This window comes from Carlito syrichta, unplaced genomic scaffold (genome assembly GCF_000164805.1).
Source record: "Carlito syrichta isolate Samal-C Ts95f unplaced genomic scaffold, Tarsius_syrichta-2.0.1 Scaffold169055, whole genome shotgun sequence".
NCBI lineage: Eukaryota > Metazoa > Chordata > Mammalia > Primates > Tarsiidae > Carlito > Carlito syrichta.
In genome coordinates this window covers 26,524-50,436 of record NW_007113151.1, presented here as the reverse complement: position 1 = coordinate 50,436, position 23,913 = coordinate 26,524, and the positions used below count along the sequence as shown (strand labels likewise).

Here is a 23,913-nt window from a genome sequence, read left to right as displayed (position 1 = left end):
TTAAGTGGGATGGATGGTTTGGGTCAACTCCCTAGAATCCTGCAAGCGGCAGCCCAGGCTGGGTGTTTATAAGGCGATTTGAATGGAAAAGGAGTGTGGGGGGTTTTGCCCTGTGACGCCCACCTGGTGCCTCCAGGGAAATTCAGAAGTGGTGGACCAAGATGCTCACTTTCCTCTTGTATCTCCGCGTTGTTTCAGGGATGTAGGGATTGTTACTGCAGTAACTTTTTCTACTCTAATGTTTTCTTGGTGGTTTGGAAACTATCATCATAACCACAGACACCGAATCGGGAAAAGCTCGGACCCAGAAGCATACCATGGTTCACAGCTGGGTGATTTGGGAAGAGGAATTTAGTACCTAACACGCAAGGGAAGAAAGGCAGGGGCGCCCTAACCCGGCCTCCCTGTGTTCGCAGCATCTTTTGCCGAGGCTGCGCCAAGCCGCTGTGCTGCTCGTGCGCGCTGCTGGACAACAGCAGCCACAGCGCGCTCAAGTGCGGCATCGATGAGGAGATCCAGCAGCGGAAGGAGGAGCTGATGGCCATGACGCAGGCGCTGCAGGAGCAGCAAGGTGCCTTCGGCCAGGTGTGCGAGCGGATGCGCGCGGCCGTGGACCAGCTGGGGCGCGCGCGCGCCGACACCCAGGAGCAGATCCGCAAGCGGGTGAGCCAGGTCGTGGCGCACGTGCAGGCGCAGGAGCGCGAGCTGTTGGAGGCGGTGGACGCGCGCTACCGGCGCGACTACGACGAGCTGGGGGGCCAGCTGGGCCGCCTGGACGCCGTGCTGCAGCGCATCCGCACGGGCGGCACCCTGGTGAGGAGGATGGAGCAGTACGCCTCGGACCAGGAGGTGCTGGACATGCACGGCTTCCTGCGCGACGCGCTCGGTCGCCTGCGGCAGGAGGAGCCCCGGAGCCTGCAGGCCGCCGCGTGCGCCGACGACGGCTTCGACGAGTTCAAGGCGCGCCTGCGGGACCTCATGGCGCGCATCACGCAGGGGTCAGGTAAGCCACCGGGCCGCCTCCGGGGTGGCCCCTTGGCAGTGGAAGGGCTGGTGCCTCGCTGTCGCCCCCTGGAGAGGGCGAGTCAGAAAAGATAGTCTCCGCTGGACAGAAAAGGAATTGGGTTTTTCTTAGGTCTCTTGGGCTTGGTCGGTTATGGGGAGAGGAGCCTTGACATGGGCTGTTGCCACCCACGGTTGCACGTTTTACCGATTTGTAGGAAGCTGTGGATTAAATGACCTTGTGACCCTTGGGGAACAAGTGGGAGTTGATAAACTGCAAAGGTGAGAACCCAAGCTGGTATCATTTTAGCCTCAGAGGGACCAACCACCTCTGGAGGGGTTCTCTTAAGTCTAGGGACAGAGAAGTTCACCGGGATGCGGGGTTAGGGCAGAAGGGAGCTAAGAAAGCCTCCCGGGGGTGGTTGGGTGCCTCCCAAAACACACAGTGGACCAGTAGAGGAAACCCCTCGCCCCGGATGGCCTGCCGTCTGGACTTCGTGCCACCTTTCATGGCGTATGGAAGGTCAGGAGTCAGCAGACCAACTCCTGAGCTCAAGGAGCTCCTGATCTCAAGAAACTGGGGCGACATCCCATAGCTGGAGAACGAGACAGAGCTCAGCTCTGCAGTCCAAACCCGGAGTCCTAGCAGTACTGTATGAACTGGAGACATGGGGGGGGTTTTGATATAAGTGTAGGATGGGGATACACAAGCGGGACCTATCGATGAAATCTCTAGGCTGGTGAGGGGCCTTATGGGAAAGGGGAGAAGACTGGGTTCTGAAGGCACCAGGGCAGGTGCAGTGATGGGGGTGTCCTCACTCCTCCTGGAGCCGATGGACAATGACTCCAGAGTGGCCGTGAACTTGGGCCTTCACCTGGGCAGTGAGTGTTACCCCAGATCCCCTGCCTGATTGCTCCAGTGGGTGTGTGTCCAGGGTCTGGGCCCAGGACTGAGTTTACACAGCTTGCCTTGGGTGTTGTACCCGGGCAGTGGCAGGGAGAAGAGCTTTTTTTTGTTAAAGCAAGAGAGATTTAGATTCGATAAACACCAGGTGTACATGAGGAGGACTATCATGGAGCTCGCACTGTGTGCAGAGTCAGTGAGTGGTAGTGGCTTTGTGACTGTCCACCCTCTGCCTTGCTGGTATCCCTGAGCTGGAAAGAGTTGTGCTTGGAGTTTAGAGCCAAAACCAAGCACTCCCTAACACCACCTCCCTCTTTCCTGGCCGGGTTCATGTCCGAGAGGGCTTTCCTTCTGATTGCCAGTCAGTGCTGCCCCATGCCATGCGATGCCCTGGAGAATGACCTCCTCTCTGTCACTATCCCAGGTCAAGATGTCCCTCACCCGGATGTCCCTGACCTGCCTGTAACCTTTGTTCTCCAGATGCAGTGCCACCTGGAAAAGCCAGCCCCGAGACTGCCAGCACCCCCAGAGGCCCTTCTGACACGGACCTGGTGAGATGGGTTTGAGGTCTGAAGGTGAGGTGGGAGGGCCTAGCAGGCCAGGCGGATCTGAGTCCTGCTGTCTCTGTGTCTGTAGGGGGACACAGCAAGTGGATGGCTTGGTGCTCAGTGGGTGGGAGCAAAGAAAGGTCTGGCTGGTGGCTCTGGGCTCCTCAATGCCAGAGTTGTACTTGTTGGGCCCTGAGGCAGGTTTGGGAGGGGTTAGACCCAGGGTGGACCTGCAGGGAAGGAGGCAGCCACCAGCAGCAACCCCGACAGATGTGGTGATGACCTCTCTCCTCCTGCACCCTCCCCCAAATGTGTGAGCCATTCCTTGGGGTCAGCATGGAGGGCCTCTCCTGCTCTTCCCCCCATGTGGTTCTTGGGGGTGGGGGCGGGAGTCAGCTCTCCATCCCAGAAGCCCGGGTTTTGCTGGTGCAATTCAAGTGCTGTCATGTAGCTGAGAACCACAGCTTCTCGGGGTCAGGGGGCACCCAGACGCTGCCTAATGCTGGCACTCCCTCTGCAGCATCCCTGACTCGGGGCCGTCACATGCACACCTCAGGGACAGGAAGCTTGCACGTCCTGAGGTAGCCGCCCCCGCCTGGACTGCCCTGACTTAGAAAGTGCCTCCCTGGATGGAATGTGGTGGCATCCCTTTGACTTGTCCCTTTGGTGCTCATGTGCGTGGCTTCTCTCTACCAGGAAGAGTTTCCTCAGTCCCTTCCTAGCCTGGTGTCTGGTCTCTTCCCTAGCCTGGCGACTCCAGTTGGCGTGTGCCTGCCTTTCAAGGATCTGGGCTCAGGACTGACCAATCCCTCAAAGAAAGCAGGTCTTCTGGGGAGGGACAAGGGGCAGTAAGCCTTTCTAGGTTTGTCATGATATGACCCATAGGAGAAAGATTGCTGTAGGCCGAGGCAATCAGGGTAGGCTTCCTGGAGGAGGCAGGACATAGTTTGAGAGTTTTAGAGCTAGATGAGAGTGTGGAGTCTAACTCCCTGTTTTAAAGAGGATGAAACTAAAGCCCAGAGGGGGGTGTGACTTACTCAAGTCCCCAAACAGCCAGTTAGTAGCCGGACTAAAAGCCAACTCTTAACTGCTTTGGGTATTGCATCCCCATGTACAATTTCAAAAGTAAAAAGAGGGTACTTTTTCTTTTTGTTGTTGTTGTTATTTGAGCCAGGATCTCTGTGGCCCAGGCTGGAGTACAGTAGAACAATCATAGCTCACCACAGCCTCGACCTCCTGGGCTCAGGCGATCCTTCTGCCTCAGCCTCCCAAGTAGCTGGGACCACAGGCATGTGTCACCATGCCAGGCTACTTTAAAAAAAATTTTTTTTTGTATAGGATCAAGCTCTCACCATCTTGCCCAGGCTGGTCTCAAATTCCTGGGCTTGAGTGATTCTCCTACCTTGGCCTCCAAATGTGCTAGAATTACAAGCATGAGCCACCACTCCTGGCCTTATTTTCTTTTTGAATAGGCAAAGAATCACATGGTCGGAAATAAAAACACAGACGGTGAAAACATCTTCCTCCCACCTCATCCTCCATTGACTTGTTCTTAGGCTATCCCTATCTTTATTCGTTTCTTATATGTCCTTCCAGAATTTCTTTATGTGTTCACAAGCAAATATAATTACAGATGTTTGCTTTTTTTCCACTCTCTTTTTCACGAAGATAGCATCATACCGTATACACATGGTATCCCCCCAGACTTTTCCACTCAGGGATGTGTTCTGGAATTCTGACCCTGTCCATAGGTAGGGAGCCCCCTGGTACCTTCCTGATACCTTTTGTAGCTGCAGGGTGTCCATCACATGAATGTAGCATGCCCTAATTCAGCTAGTCCCCTGTCAATGCATATGTGGGCTATTTTGCTATTACAAACAATGCTACACAGTAATAGTTGATGTCTGCGAAGAAATCATATAAAATAACAGTGGGAAAGCGCCTTGGTCCACAGACGCGGGCGTCTTCAGGTGCCCATCGCTGGTTGGCAAACAGCAAGAGAGCCCACGCTGCCTTGGGGAAAGGTCTCGGCACTCTGCCGGGTCTTTGTGGAGCAGACGTGACCTCTCCTCTCGGCCATGAAGTAGCTTGAACTCGGAGCATCAGAAGAAGGCTCTTCTTAAAAGCCTCTGCCTTGGTCCTCGCCTGGAGGTGGGGTGGAGGCTGGGTGCGGGGGTGGGAGAAGCTGAGGGAAGGACATGGAAGCACGGTAGAGGTGTGGAAACAGGAGGCAGGCACAGACAGGCTGTCCCAGGGAGAGAGGCCTCCTCAGCTGTCCAGGAGCGGGGCAGCTCTTGAGTCTGGTTTTCTGCCCCAGGAGGTGGGAGTTGGGCTTCTAGCTGCAACGCACATCCTTCTGGAACCTGCTGGGTTGGTTGCTTTCACTGCAACTGTGTACCTGGAAGAGACAAGAGAAAACTCACCTCCAGGCAGGTGTAACTAGGGTGTGTGTGTGGGGGGGGCATTTTCTGCTTCTATTTTTCATAGATTCTTTGTAATGACATTACCATACTTTAATGGAAAAAATAAATGTATTTCTTTATAAAGCGATCAAACAACTATAAATCAGTGATGATGATTTTTTTTCCTCTACTGATCCCTCCTAGTGTCCCCTGCTTCATGAACTTGGGGGGGTGTGGTGTCAAGGGGCGTGGACAGAGGCAGAGAGGAAGGAGCCCAGCCTCTGAGTGTTCAATGGCCCAAGTGGAAAGGGGGTCCTTTTCACACCAGGAGTTGGCAGGTCCAGACGCAGGAATAGAGTGGGACCTTTTAAGCTCCTTTTCCCGGCCTAGCCCGGTGGCTCAGCCTGTAATCCTGCGCTTTGGGAGGCTGAGGTGAGTGAATTGCCTGAGCCTGTGGGTTCAAGACCCGCCTGGGCAACTTGGCGAGACCTCATCTCTACAATAAATCAAAAAAATTAGCTGAACGTGGTAGCGCGTGCCTGTAGTTCCAGCTACTTGGAAGGCTGAGGCAGAAGGATCCCCAGAGCCCAGCATGTTGAGGCTGCAGTGGCCGGAAGCGGCCACTGCACTCTAGTCTGGGCAACGGAGTGAGACTCCAACTCAAAAAAAAAAAAACTCCTTTTCCCAAAACAATTTTAATTGTGGTAAAATACACGTCATGTAAAATACACCATTTTAACCCTTTCAGAATGTGCAGTGCAGTGGCTTTAAGCACATTCATATTGGCTGTGCAGGCATCACCACCACCTTCCCAGAAGTCTTTTCGTCTCCTAGATGGATGCTCTGTACCCGCCGAACACTAACTCCTGGCTCTCTCCTCCCACCACCCAACAGCCAGCATTCCGCTTTTTATCCCAGTGATTCTCACTAATCAAGGTACCTTGTACAGGTGAACTTGACACAGTGTCCTAGGGGGACTGACTTGTTTCACTTGACATAGCGTCTCCAAGCTTCATCCATATTATAGCAGAATGCCCTTCCTTTTTAAGGCTGAATAGTATTCCTTTGTGTGAATATACCATATTTTGCTTATCTAAACATCTTTGGACACTTGGGTTGCTTTCACTTTTTGGCTATTGTGAACAATGCTGCTGTGATCATGAGTGTATAAATATCTCTTTGAAATCCTGTTTTTAATTATTTTGGGTATATACCCAGCAGTGGAATTGCTGGATCATATGGTAATTCTATTTAAAAAAAAATTTTTTTTTGACTCAGAGTCTTACTCTGTCACTAGGCTGGAGTGCAGTGGCATGCCCATGGCTACCACAGCCTTGACCTGCAGGGCTTAGGCGATCCTTCTGCCTCTGCCTTCCAAGTAGCTGGAACTACAGATGCACACCACCATGCCTGGCTAATTTTTTGATTTAGTGTAGAGATGAGATCTCGCCAAGTTGCCCAGGCAGGTCTCGAACCCCTCGGCTCAGGCAATTCTCTCGCCTCTGCTTCCCAAAATACTGGGATTACAGGCATGAGCCACTGCACCCGGGTTATTTTTAATTTTTTGAGGAACCACCATACTGTTTTCCATATTTGACTGTACCATTTTATAGTCCCATCACCAGTGCCTAAAGGTCTGGTATGTGTACATCCTCACCAACACTTATTATTTTCTTTCTTCCTCTCTCTCTTATTTAAAATAACAGTCATCCTAATGGGTATGAGGTGGGTTCAACTCTTTTTTCACCACCACTGACGGTAAAATATATATTTTACATCTTTGCTTACAGTATATACCTATGCACACACATACCTGTAGCTAAAACCGAAGTTTTCCAAAACAAAGGATGCTTTGGGATGAACTCTAGGAGTTTCTATTCTGTGTGATCATCTTTAATATAAAAAGTATTGGTCATGACCCACCAGAATGACCCACTCATAGGTCACAAGCTGTAGTGTGAAAAACACTGGTCTCAAGAGCCCAGTGGTGATTGTAGACTTTTCTAGAAGTCAGAAAAGACCCTGGGAGGTCCTACATCTCTCCCCTTCCCCGGACAGGCGCACACTCTCTGATTCAGAGAGGCTCTTCTCTTTGTAAGGATATTGGGAAAAGAGGAAGGGAGGGAGGCGGGAAGGAAGTCACTCCATCTTAGCAAACGGTGGAGGCCATGGAAAGGACCCGCCTGTGGTCAGCGCCATGCTGGGGCTTGCCCTGCCTTAACTCATGTCCAGCCTGTGCTTGGCCACAGCTCTCAGGAGGAACTGAGCTTGTCCCCATGAAGAAAGCACCTCCCTGGCACTGCTTATTTCCACCACACGATCCAGGGTATGCTTCATTTGTATGTGATCGAGGAATTGTGCCCCAGATAAGAGAGAAGGGGCAGCCCAGAGGCAGGAAGGGAGCTTCCAGTAGAAAACACCAGATTCAAGCCAGGCCGGAGTTCCCAAGATGTGTGACCCCAGGAAACCACTTCACCTCCCTGTGCCTCAGTTTCCCTCTCTGTAGATTGGTAAATCATCACGGTATGGTACCTACTTATTTTTTTCCCTGTATTTTTTTATTGTGGTAAAATTAATATAACACAACATTCACCATTTTGAATCATGTCATTCTGTGGCATTTAGTACATTCACAGTCTTTTTTTTTTTTTTTTTTTTTTAAGAGATGGGGTCTCGCTATGCTGCCCGGGTTGGCCTCAGACTCCTGGGCTTAAGCAATCCTCCCGCCTCAGCCTCCCATGCATTCACAGACTTGTACACTCATCACCCATCTAGTTCTGGAATATTTTCAACCCAAAAGGATGCCCCATCTCCACCAGGCAGTCTCTCCCCATTTTCCCCTCCCCCATCTCCTGGCAACCACCAATCCCCCTTCTGTCTCTTTGGATTTAGCTATTCTGATATTTCACAGAGGTGGGATCGTACAACATGTGTATTGTGTCTGGCTTCTTTCATTTAGCATAATATGTTCAGGGTCACCCCCGTTGTGGCAGGTGTCGGTACTACGTTCCTTTAAAGACTGATTCATACTCCGTCCTATGGCTGTACCATGTACTGTTGATCTGTTCATGAGAGGATAGACGCTTGGTCTGCTTCCACCTTTTGGCGATCGTGACTAGTGCTGCTGTGAACAGTCCTGCCCCAGCATTTGTGTGAACATCTGTCTTCGATTCTTCAGGGTGTACACTTCGGAGGAGAAGTCTGGGCCATGTGGTGATTCTTCATTTAACTGTCTGTAGAACTATATCTGCTTCATTTTGAGGTCGGTGCATGAAGCACTGAGTCCTGTGTCTGGCACCGAGTAGTTATAAGAACTATGTATTGTTGCCGTGATGATCATCATTATCACATCACGAATGGCACTTTCTTTATGTATTTTTTATCTTGAGTTAGAATCTCACTCTGTCGCCCAGGCTGGAGTGCAGTGACATGATCATGGTTCACTGCAGCCTCAACCTCCTAGGCTTGGGCAGTCCTTCCTCCAAAGGAGCTGAGCCTACAGGTGAGCACCACCATACCCAGCTAATTTTTTTTCATTTCTTTGTAGAGGCAAGGTCTCACTATGTTGCCCAGGCTGGTCTCAAACTCCTGGGCTCAGGTAATCCTCCTACCTCGGCCTCCCAAAGTGCGGGATTGCAGGCTTGAGCCACTGCACCCAGCCGATGCATGGCACTTTCTGCGTGCTAGGAGCTCTTCTAAATATTTTACTTGTATTAACACATTTCATCCACATTACCATGTGAGGTGGATGGTATCATTCCCATCTTGCGGAGGGGGACCGAGGCCTGATGAGTTGTAAGTAATTTGTCCAACTTGTGTAATAACTGACCCAGGTAGAGTCAAGGCTGGGGAGGCAGAGTAGAGGCCATAGGAAGGCCAGTTTCAGCTCAGTGGGGAGATCTTACTGTTAGAACTTTACCACTATTGGAGGTGCTGCTTCTGTCAGGAGTGAACTCTCCATCCCTGGAGCTGTATAAGCTGGGCTAGTTGTTGAGCGAGTCTTAAGGTGGACCTGGGCAGTGTGATCCCTGCAGGATCTTCCAGTCCCATTAGGACACACTGTTGAGGGAGTCCCTGGGTGCTGGTGACTCAGGGTCAGGAGGAGGTGATGTGACAGAGAGTTTAGAGAGGATGCCTGTTCCCAGTGAGCTTTGGATCAGGAAGCCTGAGCCTGAACCTGGGGACTGGGCCGACGACGGGTCTGGGGTCCCTGCCCTGGGCCTGTGACCTGGTTACTCCTGACTCTGTTTTCCTGACTTTGCAGCCTGAGGAGGCACAGAGACCACAGGCCCAGGCACAGGCCCTAGGGCTGACCGAGGCCCAACCCGTGGCTGTGGTGCAGTCAGTGCCTGGTGTACACCCTGTGCCCGTGTACGCCTTCTCCATCAAAGACTCTTCCTATGGAGAGGTAAGGTTCTGCCTGGCCGGCCTCCCCTCCTGAAGGCCCAGATTCCAGGAAGGTGGCACTGGGCTGAACGACCAGGCCTTCCTAAGCCCTCGGCGAGGAAGCCTTGGCTCAGCAGCTACTCTGAACTCACCTGCTCTTGGCTGCGCCATCAGAAAACACCCTGCTAAGTCTGAGATGCTCCCAGACCAGCAGGGGGCACGGAACACCTGGGGCCTGCAGAGACGGGCAGTCAGCAGCTGGGACCAGCCCGGGAGGGCTTCCTGCTAGAGGAAAGGCTTGATCTGCCTTGCCGAGAGCAGAGGAGAGGCCATGATGGCAGAGGGCAAGGCAGGGGCAAAGAGCCTGGTGCCCAGGGCAGGTCACTACCCACCAACCCCTGCAGGCCCCTAACCTGGCCCTGTGACTCCCCACCACACAGGAGGTCTCCCACACAACCACACCCCTGAAGAGGAAGTCCTGCCAGACCCAGTGCCCCAGGAAGGTCATCAAGTTGGAGTCTGAGGAGGAGAAGGAGGCCAGGTTGGCCCAGGAGAAGGCCAGGTTGGCCCCGAGCTCCCCCGAGCCGCCCCGGCCCAGCACCTCCAAGGCGGTCTTGCCATCCCACTGGGATGGACCGCCCAGCCCCGGGAGCCCCACCATGGATGGCAAGGTCTTCCTGCCCAGCAGCAACCACGTGCCCAGTGGTGCCCGGGAGGCAGGTAGGCAGGTGGGTCCAGGATTCAGGTGGGGCCAGGGTCCAGGCGGGGCCCCTTTCCACATTCTGACTTCACCTGGGAGCACACACAAGCCAGGGAGTCCCTTGTGTGTCCTGTGGCCACTGTATCAGGCAGAGAAGCCCACGGTTTGTCTGGGTGTGAGGGTGCATGTGCTGAGTGCGTGCTTGGCCAGGATTTCAGCATGGGAAGCCTGAGGGGCTAAATGCACAGTTCCATGAGTCCTGTCCCCAAAATGCTTATCTGACAGTGCCCAGTGCCATGCCCCTCACAAGGCAGGTCTCCCTAAGCAAGGCTAGTCAGGGGACGACCAGCACACTGAGAGGACTCGGGGAAAGCCCCCACTCATCACTACCCCAAGGTGTTCTGCAAAGGACACCACCTGAGGACCTCATTTACCTGAGATGTCTTTTATGTACACTGCCAGACAGGGAGTCCTTGGGCAGGAGTTGAGATCAACCCAGAAAATTGTGGAACAAGAGAGGTTTTAACCCAGAGTACAGCTTTGTTCTTCATTCTAAGTCCCAGACCCAGCCCTGACCCTGGTCATACTCTGAGCCCTGATCCTGGTCACACACCAAGCCCAGACCCTGGTCACACACAGTCCTGATCCTGGACACACACTGAGCCCTGATCCTTGTCACATGCTGAGCACTGATCCTGGTCACATGCTGAGCCCTGATCCTGGCCACACACTAAGCCCTGGCCCTGGCCACACACTGAGATCTGACTGATATTCTTTACCCCAGGTGCTATTGGTAATCAAAGGGCTTTGGTTAAGCAGATGAAGCATCTCTTAATTCTAGATATTCCAGCTCACAGGGCGGAGAATTGGGACAAACCACTGTGTTTTTCAAGGGCCATAGAAGGTTCTGGACCAGGTGGTGGTTGTCAAGCCTTCTGTACAGGGAGCAAAATCTGAATTCAGGACCAAGAGCTTAATGAAATATTTATAAACAAGGCACATCGAGAAATGGCAGGAACCCACTGTGAATAATTCAAACACAAGGCACACACGGGGTGCCTGCCCCCTCTGCATCCATTATCCCCAGCCCTCTGGCCTGTGAGGATTCCCATGGCCTGACACCTCACCCATCCCAGGGTGTGCCCAACAGGGCCTGATGCTGTCTCCCCTCCTGTTTCAGAGGAGTGCGTCGTGGTGATCAGCAGCTCGGAAGACTCAGATGCTGAAAACTCGGTGAGTGGCTCAGAAGCTCGGCCTAGGACTCCTGCCTCCCCCCCTTCCGGGTCCCAGAGGGCACAGCCGCAGCAGGTGACGCTCAGACTCACCTTGCGCCTGGGGAGTCTGCCAGAGAGGCAGTGAGCCCTAAGCTGTCCTGAGGACAGTCTCCAAATGCCACCCACATGCCTGGATCACTAGGCCCTCTGCCACGCCAGGGCGGGAGCCTTCAGTGCCAAGTGTTCTCTTCCAGCAGCATGCTTCCTTTCGGAGTTCTGTCTCCTTTCAGAGCCCTGTCTCCTGAAATGTCCAGGACCTTTGGAACTTCCTTATGCATTTTCTATCCTCTGTGTCCTCAGTGAGGATAACAGGACAAGCATCCGTTCCCTGCTTAATTGTAGCCAGAGGGGGCCACTGAGGGGAGTGAGGCCACGGGGCAGCTGTGCAGGGGCCAAGCGAGCGAGGCTTGATACCACGTAAGAAAGAACTTAGGGGCCATAGAGTGCAATGAGTGGCCTCCTGGCAGGGCCCTCTCTCCCTGGAGGTTTGTTACTAGCGACTGGTCTGTCACCTGTGCAGGGGAAAACGAGATCAGAATAGTGAAAGGTTGGATGGGGGGCCCTGAGTCTGAGGTTCTGTATTGGAAAGTGTACGGAGCCCCTGGAGACTGCTGAGCCACCGTCTGGGCCCACCCACTCCCCGCCGAGAGCACGAGGAGCCTCCCACGCCTGGGCTTCCTGCCTGCCCCACGGCACATGCTGCCCCCCAGCCTGGCCTCCCCACCACCCCGCTGAGCAAGCTGCTGACCCAGACGACGCCGAGTTTCCCAGCCAGCCTGCCAACTGCCAGGAGCCCACCGCCATCCGCCTTGGGATCAGCCACCTGATTCGCAGAGTGCCTGGAGCCACCCGCCTGGGCCGTGCCCTCCACTGGCCCCTTGGGGCACATCCTGCTCCCCGGTGGACTTGGTCTCCCCACATGGTCCCATTCACCACCTCTTCTCCCACAGGGCCTCCCAGCCATCCTGCTGGTGCCCAGGAGCAGCCTGGCCACCTGCAGAGGGCCATGGGTCCCCGGCGCCGGGCCCGAAGGCGACCCCGCAGCCGCTTTCTCTGGGGCTCTGCCCCCGTGTCCCAGTGGCTCAATCACTTTTTCTCCCTCCCTCTCCCCTCCGTAGCTTCCCAGCTCAGTGCCTCATCCATGAGGGGATCAGGGGAAGGCACAGCACCCCAGATCTTTGAGGCAGGAGTCCCCCCTGGGGATTCTGACGGAAGTCCCCAAGGCTAAGTCCCAATGGAAGTCTCTCCAGTTACCCTCCCACCACTCTGCCTTTTAGAGAGGCTCCCGATCAGCCCCAGCCTGGGCCCTCAAACAGGCCTCTGAGGGCCCCGAGTGCGGCCCTCTGGCTGCTGGCCACCCTCCTGTAACCCCGCAGCCAACATCCCTACCTGGCCCTACCGCCCCTCCAGCCCATGCACTTAAGGGTCCTGCTCATGTGGGCATCCATTAACTCTCGGTCAAGGAATGAGCCAAGGCGTGAATGGCTGCCTGGGCCTCTGGATGCGGAGGCTTGGGCCTTTCCAGCTGAAGCCGAGGCTGAGATTCAGGCCACCCTTATAGACCTCTTTCTTACCCTTTGCGCTCTCCTGTGTTCTGAGCCCCCCGCCATAGCACAGCCTCCACATCCCCCCTGCCCCAAGCCTCTCCATTGGACCTCTGCCAGGGTCTCAGTCCACGAGTGCAGGGACTGTGACTCTCCAGACCCAGCAGACGAGGCTTCTCAATAAATCCTTGTTGAATGATCACCTCACGAGCCCTGATTTCATGAGCATCACGCCCCCTGGTGGTTGGAGCTCTTCCCTGCAGGTGGTTTTGCCTCCCTGGAACTTGGTTGTCCTCTGAGAGCACTATGTCAAGAGCATCAGAGGTGGGAGGCGGGGCCAAGACCCCCAGGGGCTTCATGGACTGTGCCAACCCCTGTCTGGTAAGACACCCTGTGCCTTTGAGGTCCCAGCTCATCTCAGACACCCACCTGCCTCCCTGCCCTGGAGGGAACCCTTGAGTGTCCACCTCTGAGTTTTCATCCCCCATCAGGTGCCTTCCTCCCTGGAGACTTTTCCATCCACCACCTTGACCTCCACTCCTTGACCTGTCAAGGGTCTTCACCTCTTTCCATTTTGGCCCCCAGCCCCTTGGCCATGCCTCCTCTCACCGTCACCGAGCACTGCGTGCCTCTCAACTGGCCCTCTCGGACTCTGACCACAACCTCCTGTTCCTTGAACTTTCTGTTCTTCTGCTTCACCCACCTCCAGCCAGTGCGGTCCCCGTTTCAGCCAGTCTGCCACCAGGATCTTGGCTCCTGGCCCACAGAAATCCTGGAAGGATTCAGTTACCTGCTGCCTCTGCACTTCACCTTGGCATCCTTCCACTCTCGGCAGCCTCACCTCCGCCTCCCTCACTCTGGGCCTCCCTCCCGACCTCACCCTCAGCTGGCGGCTGTACCTTCTGCTCCAGGGAGAAGACAGGTGCCCTCTGATGTGTGGGGATGGTTGGCGTCTTGCTACCTAATTACAGACTTACCTGCCCCCATCCCATCCCCGCCCTGCCGCTTTCCATAGGGTGGAGGGGACGTCCGCCTGCCTCCAGAGCCCACCCCATGTCCTGGTCCCAGCCCCTGCCCCAAGAGCACTGCTCCGCCTCCTCATCCTGTCTCTCAGGGCGGCTAACCCTCTGCCTGTAAGTGAAGTCTTCCCCATCTCCCCCTTGTCAGCCTCTCTTCCTCCTCCCCTTGTTGACACTTTGACCCCTGCCCAGGTGAGCCCTTTGTACCTGCATCGGGGTTGTCTCCATGCTTGTAAGCGGTGGTTGCATTCCGTCCTTGTCATCCCTGGCCAGCATCAGACCCTCCTCCTGGGTAGAGCGCATCCTTTCCCCCCACCCCCTCACCCCACCACAGTCCCTCTGTTCCCCTAGGCGTGGCATTCTTCCAGCCTTGGTCCTGTGCCCTCTGCTCTTTTCAGTCTGTGTGTTCTCCCAGGCACTTTCAGCCACGTCTTGCCCAGGGGCTGCTGATGCCTAGTGCTTGCTCCCAGTGGCCAGGCCAGCCTGGCCAGTGCCCTTCCAACAGCACCATGAGGATGCCCCCTAGGTATTCACACTCCCCATTCTCCCCCAGTATCTCGCCCCATCCTCTGCCCAACCACATGAGCCAAGACCCTGAGCCACCCAGAACACTCCCACTTCTGATTGTTCCTCACATCCAGCTGCTTATGGGGTCTTGTCTTTCCAGGGTCTGCATTCCTCTGAAATCTGGACACACTTCCTTCCATCCCATAGTCTTGGTAAAATTAAAGCAACCGCTGCTGCCGGACAGAGGTAGAAGCCTGGGAAGGAATGATGAAGAACAGGAAGGGGGAGCCAGCAGTCTCAGGAGACGTCCTGGAGAGTCATATGGGGAGACCAGAGCCAGCAATATTGGGGGGGGCGTCTACCTCTCAGCTTCCAGCGAGGAGTTAATGGGGGTGTCTGAGGCTAATCAAGGAGGAGGTATGAGCACATTCCAGGAGTTGGAAGGAACTGGAGGACAGGCCTGCCTGGAGAGTGGGGAGAGAGCCAGGGACCACTGCTTCTGTGCATGTGGTCTTTAGATGCACGCTTTAAAATTTAACCATCACAGGAGCCCCAAACTTTAAAAATTATATTTTTAAAAACTGGCCGGGCACAGAGGCTCATGCCCATAATCCCAGCACTTTGGGAGACCTAGGTGGGAGGATCGCTTGAGCCCAAGAGTCTGAGACTAGTCTGGGCAACATAGCGATACCTTATCTCTAGAAAAAATTTTTAAAAATTAGCCAAGCGTGGTGGCGCATACCTGTAGTCCCAGCCACTCTGGAGGCTGAGGCAGAAGGATCACCTGAGCCCAGAAGGTCAGGACTGTGGTGAGCTGTGATGATGCCATTGCACTCCAGCCTGGGCAACAGAATGAGACCCCCAACTCAAAAAATAAACAAGTAAATAAAATTCATAAAATAAAAATTTTAAAAACCAACAAGCCAGGTCCCCCTGTGCATTTCCCACCCACCTTCCAGGTCCCTTGCAGACCCCTGCTGCCCCTAGAGTGCTTGCAGCACCCCCACTGCAAATTCCCACTCCCCAGTTTAGAAGGCAGGGGCAGGGCGATATCCCAGGATCCAGGGACCCCGTCCTCCCCACTCTCCGGCCTTCCTCTGACCTTACAGTGACCAAAAGCTCTAGAACACTGACCTTCTGGAACATTGCATTTTTCAGGTATCTCAGGGCATTGGGGCTGGGCCCTTGGACCTCAGCGGTGTTTCCCTGCTTGGGGGAGGGTCTGTGTGGCAGGAGGATCGAGAGGCAGTGAGGCACAGACACGGGGTGGAGGGCAGAGTCCCCAGCCTGGCCATGGGGTACCCGGCAGGAGGACTTTGCTAGAACCTCCTCAGCAGGGAGCCGGCAACGCCCCTGCTGTGGGCCTCTGCTTTAGGAGGTCCAAAGCAGAGGAGACAGGTGTTCTCACCCACTTTTGTGGCAGACAGTTGGGTGCAGTGCCTCAGGGACAGTAGCAGCATCAGGACCAAGTGACAGCAGGAGGGGGCAGCCCATAGTGACAGTGGAAAAAGGGAAGCCTTCGAGGAGGGCCATGGCGAGTGTGTATCTGAGAAACTGAGGCAACTTGAACCATAGACAGAAGGGCAGGAGAGGCCCTTACAGGTCGGCCAGCATGTGGGTGTATGAGCTGAATCCTTGGGGTTTTCAACACTGCAAGAGCTGGGGTTTTGTTTGTTTTTGGAGTCGAGGTGCAGTGGCACGATCACGGCTCGCCGCAGCCTTGACCTCCCAGGCTCAGGCGTCCTGGGCTCAGGCGCCTGACCTCCCAGGCTCAGGCGTCCACCTCAGCGTCCTGAGTAGCTGGGACTATAGGCATGCACCGCCACGCTCGGCTAATTTTTTTATTTATTTTATAGAGACGGGGTCTCGCTATGTTGCCCAGTCTGGTCTCAAACTCCTGGCCTCAAGTGATCCTCCCACCTCAACCTCCCAAAGTGCTGGGATGACAGGTGCGAACAGTTGCGCCCGACCAGGAGCTGGGGTTTTGTGTCTACAAAATATAGCAATGTGTGTATCTTGCCAAACAGATCCCAACTGTGACTGAGGTGAGTGTACTCAGAAGTTTCGAGCAGGAGCTTGGGCTCTTGATGAGCACTGAATGTCAGAGGCTGGGTATTTTCCAGAGGCTGCATACTCACGGTCAGGGAGTTTGGCTTGTGTCCGTGGCTGATGAGCACAGGTGGACTGAGTCAGTGATGAGAACAATTGTTCTCCAGCTGGTTGGACATTGGGGAGATTTAACAACCACACTTTCCTGGGTCCCACCCCCAGATATTCTAACTGAATCAGTCTGGGGTGCAGCCTGGGCTTCAAGAGGTTTTTATTTGGAAATGGGGTCTTGCTCTGTCATGCAGGCTGGAGTAGAGTGTCATGATCATAACTTCCTGCAGCCTTGAACTCTTGGGCTTAAGCGATCCTCTTGACTCAGCCTCCTGAGTAGCTGGGACTATAGGCATGTGCCACCACACTTGGCTAATTTTTTAAAAATTATCGTTTAGTAGAGACAGGGTCTTGCTGTGTTGTCCAGGCTGGTGTTGAACTCCCGGCCTTAAGCAGTTCTCCCATCTCAACCTCCTGAGAGGAAGTAGCTGGGATTACAGGTATGTGCCACCATGCCTGGCCAATTTTTTAAAATTTATTTATTTTTTTAGTAGAGATAGGGGCTTGCTATGTTGCCTAGGCTGGTTTTGAACTCCTGGCCTCAAGCCATCCTCTCACCTCAGTCTTCCAAAGTACTGGGGTTATAGGCATGAGCCACTGCACCTGGCCTCAAGAGTTTTTGTGTTTTTTTTTTAAGCTGCAAATGCCTAGCCAAAGTCAAGGACCTCTGAACTAGAGGGTTCCACTGACTGCACTTCCGCAGGGGGGGATGGTATTCATAGTCTGTATGGCAGCCTTGAGCAGAGGTGACACTTATACACCAGGTTATGATACAGCAGGGGAGAGGAAATGCTGATCTCCCCAGATGAACCTCCTAGATTCTTGAGAGGTGATTCAAATGCTAATCCAGCCGCTTCCTGTGGGCACCCCAGCATGGGCATTTTGGGTTGGAATGCAGTTGGCCCCTGAGGGCTGGGAGTTCTGTGAGGAAAGGGGAGACAGTTGTGGCTCCTAGGCTAGATCACATGTGTACCCTAGCTGCACATGTGTCCTGAGAACATCCTGGCTCCCAAAGGGCTCAGTAGAGGCGCAGTTTTGCTTTCCAAGTGTTAGGACACACTCCCAGCGGGGCCTACAGAATGTCAGGTCAGGCCCACTGGGTGTGTGGGTGTGTCTGGTGTGCAACCTGGTGCTGCGAGAAAGATGCGAAGAATTGCAAAAGTTAGATTAGAATATAGTTTATCTAAAAACTAAATTAGAAAGAAAGAGAGAGGAGATTCACCTCCCCAAGGTAGGGGAGGGGGCCAAAGCTTACAAAAGCATGGCCTGGCCATAACTCAAAGAGCACATGGCCACACCATAGTTTAGCAAGGCAGTGACTGCTGGTTGCTCATGGTTGAGTCCTTTTAACCCTTCTCTTTGATGGGGGAAGGTCATTAAGGTGACTGGTGGTCTGTTCCACATCATCACAAAGGGGCAGGTAAGTGCAGGTACCAATGTCAGGTGATGAACAGCAGGCAGATGGGTGGGTTAGTCACATGATTGCTGCCGAGGTGGTGGGCTAGATGGGAGGAGACAAGGGGAGGTGTTTTTCCACAAGAGACCTGTCAGACATTTCCAGTGCACAAGCTCCTTAGCAAAAAGGTGGCCTTAATTATCATTTCTATGACTTCAGCCAGCTAAGGGGTGATCTTTGACAGAAACCTGAAAGTTTCTTAGAGATGATTATGCTAAACCCCGAATTGAAAGGTTGGGCTGCCCTTGTCTTGTATCTGATGGAGATTTGCTGAGGGGGTGGGGTAGGCTGCCAGCTTGACCTGCAGTAAAATGTCTGAAAGCTTCCTAAAACCTACCTATTGGAAATTTATCTCTTTATGTCTAATCTGTGCTAGATTCAAAGCGTGTCAGTTTAAACAAAAATGACTATGCTGAGGCAAAATGTGAACTAAGTTTATTCTAAATTTCTTCCCTCCTTTCACCAAGGAACACCGTTCGTTAACCAAGTATAATAAATACATTCCAGGCCAGGCACGGTGGCTCACACCTATCATCTCAGCACTTTAGGAGGTCGAGGTGAGAGGATTGCCTGAGCCCACAGGTTCAAGACCAGCCTGAGCAACTTGATGAGACCTCATCTCTACAATAAGTCAAAAATTGGCTGGGCGTGGTGTCACGTGCCTGTAGTTCCAACTACTTGGAAGGCTGAGGAGGAAGGATCACGTGAGCCCAGAAGGTTGAGGCTACAGTGGCTGTAGCATGCCATTGCACTCCAGCCTGGACAACAGAGTGAGACTCCAACTCATAGATAGATAGATAGATAGATAGATAGATAGATAGATAGATAGATAGATAGATAGATAGATAGATAGATCTAACATTATAGTTTTGTTTTGTTTTTTTGAGACAGGGTGTCACTCTTTCACCCAGGCTGGAGTACAATGGCGCGATCATAGCTCACTGCAGCCTTGAATACCTGGGCTCAAGCGATACTCCTGCCTCAGCCTCCCCAGTATCAGTGCCAGGGCCTGCCCACCACAGGTATGCACCACTGTGCCCAGACTTTTACTTATTTGTTTTTTGTAGAGATGAGGTCTCCCTTTATTGCCCAATCTGGTCTCGAACTTCTGATCAAGTGATCCTCCCACCTCAGTCTCCCAAATTGCTAGGATTGCAGGCATCAACCTCCACACCCGGCCCATTCCAGTATTTACTTGCATATTTTAAAGAGTATCCAAGACACTCCCGCCCATGACCTCGGCAATACTTCTTCAATGCTTCTTCCCCTGGACACCTGGCTTCTCCCATCCCACCACATGCCAAGTCTTCCCCTTCCCAGTCCTCACGTGAACTGTGGGCTCAGGCTTCTGTCTCTGTTCCCCTCCCACTTTCTCCTGGTCCTGCCTTTTCCAAGCAAATCTCAGCCTTGCCTGGTGACGGTCCCTTTCTGTACCCCCCACTCTCAGTTATCCTGATTTGTGGAACGAGGCCAAGACTTGGGGATGGGGCAGAACAGGGGCATTTCCCCTAGTGAGCAGGGAAGGGTGGGTGTCCTGCGCCCAACCCTGTGTGTCTGACTGTCCTGCTGGCAAGCCTGGGTCTTTAGAAAAATCTTGTCCAGCTGTCTCAGGGCTTCCCAGCTGTGCTGTTGGGTCTCAAAGTGAGAATGGCGAGACCCACATAAGACCAGCTCCATGAGGCAGCCATATCTCAAGGGCATTCCCGAGGGCAAGAGGAATCCTGGAGAAAGAGGAGTCAGGACTGCAAGGCCCAGCCTTCTGTCTGTTGGCAATCTCCGCAGAAAGGGCGTCCTGTTGTAATGGGGGCCAGTCCAGTGCGTGCAGGATGAGAATGTGTCCCTTGATGGAAGACTGTGACTGTGCAGTGCTGGTGGTGGCTGGGAATGACCCTGGCATGAAGGTGGGCAAGGGGCCTGAAGACACAGCTGTGTGCCCTTATGGAGCTCACGCTGGAAGAGGCGAGGAGATGGGCTTGGGCCTGAAGGACGTTGCCTGGAGACCAATGGCAGCACTCAAAGCCACAAAGGCACTTTTGCCGTTAACATTTAGAACAAAAAGAAGAGAAAGCCCCGCATGCCTGTCCGTGGGTGGTAGCATGGGCCCAGCTGTGGAAGGAAACTGCTTTTCAGCTTGGCAGGAGGGAGCCGAGCCAACAAGGACGTGGCCAGGGGGCCCAGCCACCCACCAGCCCTAGTGTGACCAGGCTGCGGCCTGGAGAGAGACAATAGCAGGAGAAGGAGAAGTCTCAGGTGTCCCCTAAGCCAGGGGAGGAAGACTCCTCGGAGAAGGCCTTGGGCAGGAAATCGAGTCCAGAAGCAAGATGGCAGCGTGGTCAGTCAGAGTGCAACACATGAGGTCAGCCTCGGACAGCCTGGCCAGATCAGGATTGGGGATGCAGATGCTCAGTGGATCTTTATGTATAAAGAGGCGACTCTAGAAGGATTCACAGTGGGTGTCACTTCTGTGGCCAGGAGGAAGCCGGTGAGCCTGGGGCAGGGCTACAAATGGAAATGAAGCAGAACCACCAACTCCAAGAAACCCACTGCACTTTAACTTGCTTGTGGAGGGTAATGACTAATGACTTTTCTCTCAGCTGAAGTCAAATATTTCTTTTTTTTTAAGTCAGATATTTCACCTGGACGGTGGAAAGGTCTGGAAAGATATGCTAATTATCTCCTTGTCTGGGACATGCGCCTAGCCCCGCCGCTGTGACTCCAACTCCAGTGACAACCCAAAGACAGTCCTTTAAGGGGAGAGACCCCAGGTCTGGCCTGGACTCTGTCCCAGCCATGCACCCAGCTGGTCCTGTGACACTGGGCATGTCGCTTCCTCTGGCTGACTAGGCCTACAGGCCATTCACGGGAGGTCCCAAGCCGGTCACCCGAGGTTAAACACCTGGATGTGGCAGCTGAGTGGACAAGCAGTTAATTGTGTATTGCCATCAAAGGCCCAGCCTCCGCCCCTGTGTCTATTGCCATCAGAGGCCTGGGCTCCTCTCCCTGACCTGGCTCGGGGACACCCTGAGCTGGAGCCCTTCCTCCTTGTCTGGGCCTTTTCCACAGTGCTCCTGCCAGGACCTAGAGGCAGAGGAAAGAACAGAGCCTCCTGCCTCGCCTGGAGGCACAGCTGGGTGCCCAGGCCTCCGCTTACAGCAGGGACCTGCGGGTCCGCCTAGAGTGGCCTTCGGGCAGCTGAGCCGTCCTCCCCCTTCCCTCCGTGCAGGAACCTGGGGCCTTGGCTGATTCTGGGTGCAAGAAAAGCCAGGGTCCTGGCCCCTCCAGAGAACCTTCTAGGGTTCCGGGCAAGGATCTTTCCTTCTGCCCCGAGACTTTGGTGCTTCTTCTGAGTCTGCTCAGAGTCAAAATTAGGGGCCGACGTCCCAGGGCCTGCCCACCACAGAGCCGGGCCCCACTGAGCCTCCAGAAGCAGCGTGTGACTCGTCCGTGCACACACTCAGCCTGTGTTAACACTGGGTCATGGTGCATGCCCCCACATGCCCTTATGAACTCACCCTCCCTCACCTACTCCCTGAGGCATGTGCCCAGTTCACACAGTTCACACATGTGACCTTCACACGTGACACTCCCAATTCACACCCATTCACACACAACCACCTTGTACACATGGTTCTTTCCCAATGACATGCCCTCCCTCACATGCATGCAGATGCCCTCAGCTGCACCAGCTTGCTCGAGGTCACATACTCACACGCTTGTGCACGTGTGCTCCTGGACACGTGCTCCCCTGGCCACACCCTCCTGGGCCCTCTGAGCCCCTGACTGTCGGTTTCTCTGTGTTGCAGTCCTCCCGAGAGGTGGATGACAACAGCAGCGAGTCCAGTGACCTCCAGCTCGAGGGCCCCAGCTCCCTCAGGGACCTGGACGACAACCTCACCGATCCCCAGGCAGAAGACAGGCCCCTGGTTTTCTTTGACCTCAAGCTTGACAATGAAAGTGGGTTCTCCTGGGGCCGCTGCCACCCCTTTCTAGCACAGTCTCTGAGTTCCCAAGAGAAGTATGGGCAGAGCCCTAAGCTTGGGCCAACGGCCACAGCCAGGGTGTTCTGGCTCACCTGGGCTCCCAGGGTGTCACTTGGTGGTTTGAATAAGGACATCCACGTTGCCGAGTGCCTGAACTTGTGAGGGAGGAGGATGTCTCCACAAGTTCACACCTGACCAGTCCTTCTAGACAAAGCCCTGGAAACACTTCTAGACAGCAACACGACGGGTGACCCCTAGCTAGACCACTCATCCAGGCAAGACCTCAGCCATGCTGCCCACGCCTGTGTACAGGACCCGTCCCGCGGGTGGCTGCAGGACCATCCACAGAGCCAAGGTCACAGAGAGATTGGGCTCCTTGTCCAAAGCCCTTGACCCTCCCCAGCCAGAGCCCCAGGCCATGCCTGCAGCATGGACTCAACACAGGGTAGCCCAGCTAGTCGAAAACAGTGGATGTTTCCATGGTACAGGAAAGGTGTTTTCAGACCTCAGTGGAGGCTCTGGGCCATGCTCCCCGTGGAGCAGACGGCAGGGCTGCTGGCCCAGGACTCTGGCCGGGCTGGGAGCCTAAGCTACATGACCGAGGGGCTTGGAATGCAGGGGGTGGAGGCTGGGAGGAGGCAAGAGGAACCCCGATGGCTTTGGCAGACTCTGGGCTGGTGGTGGGGTAGGGAGGACTGGATTCCCCACAAGTGAACAGGGTCTTTGGGGGCAGCCCGGCCTAAGCCCCCGCCGGCCCCTGTCCCATCTGTCTGCCGGGGGCTTGGCTGTGTGTGGACACTGAGGTTGGCTCCTGCCAGCAGGCCCCAAGCAGGCTCTCTAGGTGGGGGGTCGGCAGCCCCGGAGGTCCCCCACCCCCACCCCAGCGTCTCCCGTGCCCGGGGCCTCACCTTGCCCTTCTCTCCTGCCCAGCCCAGGAGATTAGCCAGCTGGCAGCTGTGAACCAGGAGAGCAGGTTCCGTGTGCTCATCCAGCCTGAGGCCTTCTTCCGCATCTGCTCCAAGGCCGTGTCCCTGGAGGTGGGGCTGCAGCACTTCCTCAGCTTCCTGGGCTCCATGCGCCGCCCCGTCCTGACCTGCTACAAGCTGTGGGGGCCCGGCCTCCCGAGCTTCTTCCGGGCCCTGGAGGACATCGGTAGGCTATGGGAATTCCAGGAAGCCATCTCGGGCTTCCTGGCCGCCCTGCCCCTCATCCGGGAACGTGTGCCCATGGCCAGCAGCCTCAAGCTCGCGCACCTGGCCAAGACCTACCTGGCCAGAAACATGAGTGAGCGCAGTGCCATGGCCGCTGTGCTGGCCATGCGTGACCTGTGCCGTCTCCTGGAAGTCTCCCCGGGCCCCCGGCTGGCCCCCCACGTCCACCCCTTCAGCAGCCTGCAGTGCTTCGCATCCCTACAGCCCCTGGTGCGGGCGGCCGTGCTGTCCCGGGCTGAGGTCCGCCTCCTGGCGCTCCGGAATGTGGGCTTCCCGGAGCTGCTGGCCGCCTACCGCCGCGACCCGCAGGGGGGCCTGAAGAGGTACAGTCGCCACCTGAGCCTGCAGACCCCCGCGTCACCCCCCGCCCAGCCCACTCTCAACCTACAAGCTCTGGGCGCCTACTTCAATGGCTTGTTGGAGGGGCCGGCCTCGGCACAGGCAGAAGGCGTCTCTGTTCCTCTAGCCAGCCACAACCTGGCAGAGAGGGCCTCCCAGCAGAGCTGAGAGGAAGGGACATCGGGCTGGGGTCTCTGGTGGGCAAAGAGGAATGGGGGGGTCCCTGAGCAAGGCCCCACCTCCTGCAGCATGGTCAAGTGGTGAGGGACCCAGGTACCAGGCCCTGGTACCCAACACTCAGCTGTCAGTTGGTCCAGAAGCAGTTCCTTCTCCTAGCCTCCTACAGAGAAGGTTCTGAGGCCAAGCATCCACCACCTCAGGGTGCATCAGACCTTGGGCCCCTACATCCAGGGGCCACACTTAGGGAGATCCTAAATGGAGAAGGTGTGACCTCTGGGCTCTCTACGTGGCCCAGTCTTGC

General features: G+C 54.9%; 1 protein-coding gene across 1 annotated transcript in view; it reads left to right on the top strand.

The window, feature by feature from the left end:
- Positions 1-23,600, top strand: part of PML (promyelocytic leukemia) — a 48,838-nt gene extending 25,238 nt beyond the window's left edge. The window contains exons 3-9 of the mRNA XM_008051183.1: positions 417-1,003; positions 2,387-2,457; positions 9,121-9,264; positions 9,683-9,962; positions 11,123-11,175; positions 21,706-21,856; positions 22,813-23,600. Of these exons, the coding sequence (XP_008049374.1) occupies positions 417-1,003; positions 2,387-2,457; positions 9,121-9,264; positions 9,683-9,962; positions 11,123-11,175; positions 21,706-21,856; positions 22,813-23,600 (2,074 nt within the window). The remainder of the gene's footprint in view (positions 1-416; positions 1,004-2,386; positions 2,458-9,120; positions 9,265-9,682; positions 9,963-11,122; positions 11,176-21,705; positions 21,857-22,812) is intronic.
- The last annotated feature ends 313 nt before the right edge of the window (positions 23,601-23,913 follow it).